The 10386-nt window shown below is 37.0% G+C and overlaps 1 protein-coding gene and 1 non-coding gene across 2 annotated transcripts in view; one reads left to right on the top strand and one right to left on the bottom strand.

Moving 5' to 3' along the window:
- The first annotated feature begins 3046 nt into the window (after positions 1–3046).
- ZNF568 (zinc finger protein 568) overlaps positions 3047–10386 on the top strand; it is a 35597-nt gene continuing 28257 nt past the window's right edge. The window contains 2 exon segments of the mRNA XM_024733866.1: positions 3047–4536; positions 6051–6109. Of these exon segments, the coding sequence (XP_024589634.1) occupies positions 4461–4536; positions 6051–6109 (135 nt within the window). The 5' untranslated portion in view covers positions 3047–4460.
- Positions 9007–9133, bottom strand: LOC112392424 (small nucleolar RNA SNORA25). The gene has a single exon (XR_003001688.1). It is a non-coding gene; the product is annotated as a small nucleolar RNA SNORA25 (small nucleolar RNA).

Below are 10386 nucleotides of genomic sequence, written 5' to 3'. Positions count from 1 at the left end.
GCCCTTTTTTTCCCCCAGCAGTTCTTGGCCCGGTTCTGTTGCTCTCCAGTTTCCCTTGGTGATCTTTTCCAGTTTTATTATTTCATCTTCCTGTGTCTTCTTTTATTATATGTATTAGTTATTGTAATCATAATAATGCTGCCTAACAAACCACTCTTAAACTCAGTGGCATGAAACAGCACACATTTATTCTCCTGTTCACAGGTTTGCAGGTTCTGTGTTCAGCTTATCTAGGCTGGGCTTGCCTGGGTGGCTGGACTGCAGAATCGATTCAAACCTGCTCCACGTGTGTTCTTTCTGCAGCTCAGGCTAAAAGGACAGTGGTTACCAGGACGTGTTCTGGTGGATCACCAGAGTGCAAGACTGATCATAAAAACACCCTTAAAAACCTCTGCTCCCTAGTATACTAATATTAGGTTAGCCAGAGCTATTCAGGTGCCTAAGGGTAACATTAGTTACACGCAGTCAGAAGGCAAGGCAAAGTTAAATGGCAAAAAGTGTGAATATGTAATCCTCTTAGAAGGGCGTGAAACATTGGGACCAAGATTCCAATCTACGACATTAAGAAACATGCCTCTTTATCCTGGTGAATGTCTTTTGGTCCATGTTCTCTTTTGTCTGATAATATTGCTTTTCGTGTTTTGTTATTGTATTTTCCAGGAATTTCATTTTACAACCCCTTCCCTTTATGTCTTTATACTTCAGGTCTGTCTCTTGTTAAGAGCATATTGCTGGGCTTTTCCTCTTTTTATCCTGTTTGACTGTTATTTTAATAGGTGAGTTTAATTCATTTACATTTATTTTGATTGCTGATAAAAATTTGTTTTATGTTCTATTATGCCTTCTTTTTTATTGTGCAGGTTTACCTTATCCCCATTTCTTTCTCCAATGCTTTGGTTTCTTATCCTTGAATTTTTAAATAATTAATTAATTAATTAATTTTTGGCTGCGTTGGGTCTTTGTTCCTGCGCGTGGGCTTTCTCTAGTTGTGGTGAGCGGGGGCTACTCTTCGTTGTGTGGTGCGCGGGCTTCTCATTGCAGTGGCTTCTCTTGTCTCAGAGAACGGGCTCTAGGGCATGCGGGCTTCAGTAGTTTTGGCTTGTGGGCTGTAGAGCGCAGGCTCAGTAGTTGGTGGTGCATGGGCCTAGTTGCTCCATGACGTGTGGGATCTTCCTGGACCAGGGCTCGAACCCGTGTTCCCTGCATTGTCAGGCGGATTCTTAACCACTGTGCCACCAGTGAAGCCCTCTTATCCTTGAATTTTTAACATGCATGTTTAACAAAACCCTAACTTAAGATTTTAGAACACTTGCCAACTCCAAACTGCCCACCCATTTCTATGTTATTCTTATCTGATATTTTGCTTTCTTCTAATTTTAATTACCCCAAATTAGTATTTATTCATTTGCTCAATATGTACAGCTGACCTTTGAACAACGTGGGGGTCTGATTCCCTCCTCACCCCTTGCAATCAAAAATCTAAGTAGAACTTTACAGTTGGCCCTCTGTATCCTAGGTTCTGCAGCTGCAGATTCAACCAACCTCAAATCGTGTAGTAGTACTGTAGTATGTTTTTACTGAAAAAGAAATCTGCCTGTAAGTGGACCCACGCTGTTCAAACCCATGTTGTTCAAGGGTACACTCTGTGTGTGTGTATTTTTTTAATTGTGGTAAAATAGAGATAACATCACATGACATAAAATTTGCTATCATAATATCTGTACCCCTATGTTCATTGCAACAATATTCACAATAGCCAAGATATGGAAACATCTATCCATTAACAGATGAGTGGGTAGAGAAAATGTGGCATATATGTACATTGGAATATTATTCAGCCTTAAGAAAGAAGGAAATCCTGCCATTTGTGACAACATGGATGAACCTTTAGGACATTATGCTAAATGAAATAAGCCAGTTACAGGACAAATACTACATGATTCTTTTACATGAGGTATTGAAAATAATCAGACTCAAAGAAGCAGAGAGTAGAATGGTGGTTGCCAGGGGCTGGGAGAGGGAAATGGGGAATTGTTTTCCAATGGGTACAAAGTTTCTGTTATGTAAGATGAATAAGTTCTAGAGCCCTGTACAACATAGTACCTATATTAACAAAGTGGTATTATGCACTTTAAAATACGTTGAGAGTAGATCTCATGTTAGCTGTTCTTACTGGAAAAAAACCACAAAACACAAGGAAGTTTTTGGAGGTGATGGATATGTTTAGTACCTTGGTTATGGTACTGGTATTAACAGATGTATGCATATGTCCAAACTGATCAGGATATATACATTAGATTTGTGCAGTTTTTTTGTGTATCAGATATACCTCAATAAAGGCAAAAAAAATACACAAAAATTTTACCATCTTACCAACCATTTTTAAGTGTTCAGTTCAGTGGCATTACATCCATCATGGCTGTGCCACCATCACCATCTGTTTATCCATAGAACTCTTTTTATCTTGCAAAACAGAAACTGTACCCACTAAACAATAACTCCCCATTCCTTCAGTCCCCCAGTTCCAGACAACCACCATTCTACTTTCTGTCCCTATGAATTTGACTTTACCTCATTATGTACTCCGTGTACCAGATCTTACAGTATTTGTCCTTTTGTGACTGGTTTATTTAACGTAGCATAATGTCCTCAAGGTTCATCCATGTTAAAGCATGTGTCAGAATTTTCTTCCTTGTTAAGCCTGAATAATATTTCATTGATTGTATATACCACACTTTGTTTATCCATTTATCTGTCAATGGAAAATTGGATTGTTTGTTTCTTTTGACTATTGCAAATAATGCTGCTACAAACATGTGTGTACAAATACCTGTTTGAGTCCTTGCTTTCAGTTCTTTTAGGTATATATCCACAAGTGGAATTTATGGATCATATAGTAATTCTATTCTTAATTTTTTGACTGCCATACTGTTTTCCCTAGTGGCTATACCAGTTTATCAACATATTTTTTGAGTACCTACTATCAGTGGCAAAAAGACAAAAATAAATCCCTGTTTTCATGTATTTTATATGAGGGGGTGGAAAGACAATATGCATGATAAATTATATAATTTGTTAGTGATAATTGCCATTCAAAAAAAATAGAAACTGTGTGAGGGACAGTAGGAGTATATCCCAAGCATAACACTTCTCAAAATTTATTATAATTGAATGTTTTCTGTTTTATTATTTCTTTTCTGTCATTCAGAGTAAGGATTAGTCTACTCTCTTGTGTATCATTTTTTTCACCATAGATGATAAATTAATGTCATGTGACAACGTCACTGTGACATGAGTGTAATTCTCATTTCAAATAACGAGTATGGGAGTTCTGTGTTACAACTCTCGTTTATCTCAGTTGTCAAGATAGATAGGAAATGGAATAGCTGGACTTTTAATGCACCTCTCTTTCACACCAGATCTGGGGTTGATGAAAATCTAAATGTTTTTTGACTCAGCTTTATATCTGTCACTGCATCAGGCCTACACCTTTATGCTCACGAAAGATATTTGAGGAGCAGACATTATGTGAACATCACTATTGTATTCACTTTGTTTCTAGACTCTTGGTGTTTCTATTGGTTCAACCTGAGTTGCTGAGTCTTTGAGTTTTCTTCCAGACTCCTGCTGTCTCAGCATCTCTGGTCAGTGACTCCAGGGACTGTGAATTACAAGCAAGGAAGCTAATTGTTTGGGACTGTATTAATTATCTTTTACTGTGTAATAAGGTACCTCAAAATTTAGTGGCTTAAACAACAATAAACATATATTAAACAACAATAAACATTTATTATCTCAGTTTTTGGGGAGTGGAGAGTGACTTAGCTGGGTATTCTGGCTCAGATATTTCATGAAGTTTCAGTCAATTGCTGGCAGGGCTGCAGTCATCAGAAGGCTAATGGGGACTGGAGGATTTGCTTCCAAGATGGCTGGCAAATTGGTGTTGGCTGCTGGCACAAGCCTCTTCCTAAAGCTTGTTGAGTGTCTTCATGGCATGGTGGCTGGCTTCCTTCAAAGTGCGTGATTCAAAAATGTGCAAGACAGAAACCATATCTTTTATGATCTAACCTTGGAAGTCACACACTGTCATTTCTGCAAGATCCTATTGGTTATGCAGGTCAACTCTATTCAGTGTGGGAGGGGTGTATGAAAGACATGAATACCAGAAGACAACGATCATTGGGGGCCACCTTGGAGGCTGGTTCCAATAGGGATCCAGTGAGAAGACATCAGGTAAATTGGATTTATATCATAAGCCCACAGGTCCTGGCTCCACAAAGATAAGACAGATCTGTGATGTGAGGATAAAGAACAGTGAAGAGCAGGTATCTATCATGGAAGGAGACCTCCTGATCTGAGACCTTCCCTGGAAGCTGGGGAGTCCTGAGATAGAGTGGACCCTGGAATTGCTAGACGTGCACCCTATCTTAACCCCTCTGTTTAAAGTGGGAAAGGCCTGAATGACATCTCAACCTTCAGAGATCAGCAGTAGCTGTGTGACAACGGAGCATTTGACCCAGATGATGGAAGGGACAGGTGAGGTGGCTCAGAGATGGGCAGAGTTTAGGAGAGAGTCTGTAAAAAGAGTTAGGAAGTTCAGTACTCCTACCAAGAAAGTTCACAAGTTATTGACTGTGCTGACATTTGTTTTTTATTTTATTCACTTGACAACTGTTTTTTAAAATAAATTTTTAATATAATTCCTATTTTTCTTATATACATTTAGATTTTTTTAAAAGTGCTGTTAAATATATAATTGTAAACAAAAGTTTCCTGTTCCATTCCTTCCAATACCCTGTTTCCACTACCCATAGGCAATTACTTGGAACATTTTTTTCTGGATATTCTGGTATTCAGCTCTGCTTTCCTGAATAACATCCTCATACTGCTAATGTTTGATTTCAGTTTTAGATATTTCCTATTGACTTTTGACAGTAGAAATAAAGATTTATCTCTCTTTTCTATCTAACCCCTTCCTCATCACCCTCACCCCACCCCGACTCCCACCCACTCTTCTCCTTGCCCTTCTTTCTAATATGGTGTTTTGTTCGAGGTTGAAGGTTGACCAAATGTCAGGATCTGTATGCATTTTCTTTTGAGCTAGTCAGTTTTCCCAGCAAGAAGTCATAGATTGTTTGAGGAGTATAAGCCAGGACTCCTGCTTTTGGGAGGCAAAGAAAGGAAAAAAGTTGAGGGGAACACTTCATCTTTCAATCTGACAGCTTTTACTTAATTCCCTTATTTTCTCTACATTGCTTCAACCCCACCTTGTATGTAGTTCCCTGTTTTTCAGCCCCACCCCAAACTCCTGCCTGTAAAAGTACCTCATACCTCCATTCCTGAGCCTTTCAAGTGTTCTGCCATGGTTTCCCCACCCTCGCTTAAGCTTCATCTTTCTCTAAGTTAGAAACCAGTCATTTGCTCTCTATCTTTCAGAATTTTGTTGACATCTCTTTTCCGCTAAAATCTTCTGTATTCTTTGTCCTTGTGAGATTGTTTCTTTCATTTTGGTTGTGTTTCAGAGAGAGCAGAAATAAATGCAAGTATTCAGTCTTCCATTTTTAACCTGAAGGCCCTGAATTTTTTTAGAGTAAAAAATAAGTCAATTACGTTATTTTAAAATGTCTTTAGGATTATAGCTGCATTTCATTCCATCATATGAATGTTCCACAATGCCTGTAACCTGTCTCTGATTAAAGTTTTTTCCAAATTATTTACAGTGCTTCATAAATAATTTAATCCTTAAATCTTTGTGGTATTTATTATTATGTACTTAAAAAATCTCCTATTAGGAATAAAATAGCAGGAAACTAGGGAAATAGATTCATTGGGTACCCTAGACTTAACCCTCCAGAAATTCCCATAGAACTCTATATGATTAAATTACAAGCCATCTATGTACATTTCAGTGTCTCTGTAGCCTGGTGGTGGTTAATATTTCTCGAAGCTCTGAGGATCATTATAGGTGATCTTACAGCTGATGCTGAAGATTTCTCTAGTCCTTTATCTGGGGCTCTGAAGTAAACAGATTTTTATTTCTCTTTCCTCAGCTTGGTGTTCTCCAGATTCTGCCCTTTTCAAGGAAGAAGAGGATATGACCAGTTCTCTTGTACGTTGTGTTTTTTTTTTTAATTTATTTATTTTTGGCTGCGTTGGATCTTCGTTGCTGTGTGCAGGCTTTTTCTAGTTGCGGCGAGCAGGTGCTACTCTTCGTTGTGGTGCACGGGCTTCTCATTGCAGTGGCTTCTCTTGTTGCGTAGCCCAGCCTCTAGGCGTGCGGGCTTCAGTAGTTGCAGCACACAGGCTCAGTAGTTGTGGTGCACGGGCTTAGTTGCTCCACAGCATGTGGGATCCTCCCGGACCAGGGCTCGAACCCGTCTCCCCTGCATTGGCAGGCAGATTCTTAACCACTGTGCCACCATGGAAGTCCCTTCTTGTACGTTTTAAGCATTTATTTGTTTCCTGCATTATTTTACAATGCAGTTGCAGTGGGTTACCTTAACCTACCAGTAAGTTGGAAAAAACTAAATCAAAAATCAAGGTGAGGGCCTCCCTGTGATTAAAAAAAAAAAAAAAAAAAAAAAAAAAAAAAATCAAGGTGAGGAAAAATACAGCTAGCAGGTCAGAACCTGGGGAAATTTGACATGTGGCTATGCAGAAACAGGTCCATACAGGATTATAAAACTTGAGTTCAAATTTGAGGGACTTGCGTGGCAGTCCAGTGGTTAAGACTTTGCCTTCCAATGCAGGGGGTGAGGGTTCAATCCCTGGTCAGGGATCTGAGATCCCACATTTCTCACGGCCAAAAACACAAAACATAAAACAGAAGTAATATTGTAACAAATTTACTAAAGACTTTAAAAATGGTCCATATAAAAAAAATCTTTAAAAAAATTGTTTTGAATACGATCTGGAGAAGCAAAAGCAAACTGAGACATAAAGTTCATCCCATAACTTGCACTACTTATGAGGAAAAAGCTTATAATTCAGGAAAGTAAAAAGCTTTTCATTGGCACTTAAGTCAAAAAGAAATCCGAAATAATTCCATAATTCTTATGATTTTAAGCTCAGTTTATTAAAAGTCCTTCTTGGCCATAGATTAAAGACTAGAATTATTGGGAAGAGTAAATCGAGTACTTCTTTCAAATGACCCTCCATATATATTTCTTTCAGTTGAGACTTTTTAAGTTGAGCTAAAATATATACTAAAATTCTGTGGCAGAATTTTTTGTAGTTCTGGTATCTATAACTCTCCACGTCTTTTTTTATGGTCTCAAAAGATACAGTATTCTTCATCTTCTTACAAAATGACTCATTTTCCTCTGCTGTTGATTCTTTTTGTTTCCAACACTGGAATCCCTCACACTCCTGTATTTTAAATATTTTCCACTGCCTCTTTTTCCTCAGCTCGTATCTTTTCCATCCTGAAACACACACACATTTCTATTGACCACATGATTGTGTGGCTTATCCAGTTATTTCTCCTTTTGGCAGAGTGGTTTTCTGGGCCTAGACAGACTTGGGTTCAAATCTTGGCTCAGTGACAGTAAGTGCATGATTATGGGCAAGTTTCTTAATCTCTTTGGCCTTAGTTACATCATCTGTAAATGGGGATAATAATAATACTTACCCCATAGGAATATTGAGAGGGTTAAATGCACATAGTAAGTGCTCCATAAATGATAAATATTGTTAATAATTATTAGCTATATAAGTCTTTCTACCTGAAAATGTCTTTGAATGTGTTCACTGTATTCATTGACCTACTTTTTTAGTTTAACATATGAAACTGATAAGATAAAAGAGTCGATGCCTCATTTGTGTTCACAAAATTAATCCTTCTCTTCAATAAAACTACCATAAACACTGTAATAAGGCAAAACTGGAAACAGTTTTTGTAATACATATGCAGGAATATACTAACAATTCTTAAAAACCAATAATTAAGAAAATAGAAAATTGGGTGGAGAACATGAGCAAGCAGTTGGAAAAAATGCAAGTGGCAATAAATATTTTAAAATAAAAATGTCACAAAGAAACAGACTATTCAGATTTGTAGATACATTTTTTAGGTGTATTTTGAATTAGTGGGTAATGACCATCTTTTATGACAGGATTCCAAATAATTAGTTCACATGTGAATTTTCCTTATAAAGTAAAAAGCTGGAGATAAGGAGTTGTGATCTACAAATAGGACACTCTGTTAGCTTTCAAAAACTTCATTCAGTTCCTTTCAGACACCAGAGCCATACATCTTGGTCTGGACTATCAAACAGAAATGGACTGCCTATGTTTCTGGGCATTCATTCTAGAATATGGATGTAAATATATTACATGGCAGCTTTTATTTGTATTTGAATAGACTACACAGCAGCTAGAAAAATCTTCTACAGCAATAAGTATAATAGCTTTATTGAGTACCTATTACGTGCCAGGTATATCGTGCTATAAGCTTAACGTAGCTTATTTCATGTAATCATTATCAGAAGTTTGTAAAGTAGATATTATTTTCATTTTTATAGAGAAAGGAAGTGAAGCACAGAGATTAAGAAACTTACATAAATTCATGCATCAGGTGTGCAGTAAAGCCAGGATTCAAACCCATACAACCTGACTCTAGGACCACACTCTTATGGTACTGTACAAATGGAAATCCACTCATGAGTGAAGAAATGCAAATTTTGCCAATCGAATGTTCATATTGTCCATTTTATGCCGTTAGTCCTTTTTCTACTTGAAATTAAGGGATTTTAAGAATGCCTGCTTCAGCATTAGGATTTATGCAGATATCTTCTTCTAATTTGTCACTTATATGTTATCGTGTATCTTTTGTTGTATATAAACTTTAAATTTGGGTAGTTTCATCTAGCATATGATAAGTTTGTGCATACAGTAATAATTCAGTCAAAATTAATATGCAACATTAACTTTTATTGTTGTTGTTAAACTTGGGAAACATTTATTTTTACTTTCCCGTATCAGCAATCATGGATATAAGTGGTTAAATCTTGTATCTCCTCAGGAAGACATAGCACTGTTGAGTGACTATTACATCCCATGGAGAACTTCAGTCTTTGGTCACAGCATTAAGAGCTCCTGGTTTTGGTCTCATAAGCCCTCTTTGAAATGACATTTGCAACATTAATGTTTAATAGTCTTCTTTCATGAGTTTCTAATGTTGGTATTTTATAAGATATCTTTCCTAATATTATGTTATAGTTTCTTTTCAAAGATTTGCTTTTCATATTTAGTTTTTGATCCAACTGGAATTCAATTTTGTAGTTGGTCCAAGGTAGGAATTTGCTGATAATTATATCAGTAAAATTATTTTTGCATGTAGGCGACCAGTGTTCCAATACCATTTGTTAAATAGATCTTTACTTTGTGATGCCACCTTTATAATATACATGCTTAATTGTTTCTAGGCTCTTTGTTCTGTTTCTTTAATCTGTTTGCCTACATCTATACCAGTGCTATGCTCTGTGTGTGTGTGTGTGTGTGTGTGTGTGTGTGTGTGCGTGTGTATGTGTTTACATTGTCTTAACTACTTTAACTTTATAATAACCCTGTTTGCTTGGCAGGCATTTCCCCACTTCCCACTACACAAATGTTCTAGTTTTAAAAAATTCCTCAGCTACTTTGGGACCTCTATGCTTTCATTTGAATTTTAGAATCAGTTTATCTAGCTCTAAGGAAAAAACGCTGTTGGGATTTTAATTGGAATTGCAAAGAATTGTAGACTACAGACCTTCCTGACTTACATCCTGATAAACCCATCATAATATGAAAATATCATAAATTGAAAATACATTTAATACACCTAACCTACCAAACATCATAGCTTAGTTTAGCCTACCTTAAATATGCTCAGAATACTTACATTAGCCTTCAGTCATCTAACACAAAGCCTATTTGATAATAAAGTGTTGAATATCTCATGTGATTTATTGACTACTGTACTGAAAGTGAAAAACAGAACAGTTGAATGAATATAGAATGGTTGTAAGGGTGTATTGGTTGTTTACCCATGACATCACGTGGCTGACTGGGAGCTATGGCTTGCTGCCACTGCCTGGCATCACCAGAGAGTATCATAATAAAGCTAGCCTGAGAAAAGATCAAAATTTAAAATTCCAGGTATCTGTGTTTTCTGTGTGTATCACTTTTGCACCATTGTAAAGTCGAAAATTCATAAGTCAAACTGTCTTAGGTTGGGGACTGTCTGTAATTAGAGAAGAATTGAGTGAAACATTTTTTTCTGTCTATCAGGAAGATGTTTCAATTTAAGGAAATCCATTAATATAATTTATCATATTCAAAAAAATATATAATCAGGGCTTCCCTGGTGGCGCAGTGTTCGAGAGTCCGCCTGCCGATGCAGGGGAC

This window comes from Neophocaena asiaeorientalis, unplaced genomic scaffold, assembly GCF_003031525.2.
Source record: "Neophocaena asiaeorientalis asiaeorientalis breed wild unplaced genomic scaffold, Neophocaena_asiaeorientalis_V1.1 scaffold280, whole genome shotgun sequence".
NCBI lineage: Eukaryota > Metazoa > Chordata > Mammalia > Artiodactyla > Phocoenidae > Neophocaena > Neophocaena asiaeorientalis.
Note: the sequence above shows the minus strand (reverse complement) of the source record. Positions and strands in the feature narration are given on the sequence as shown.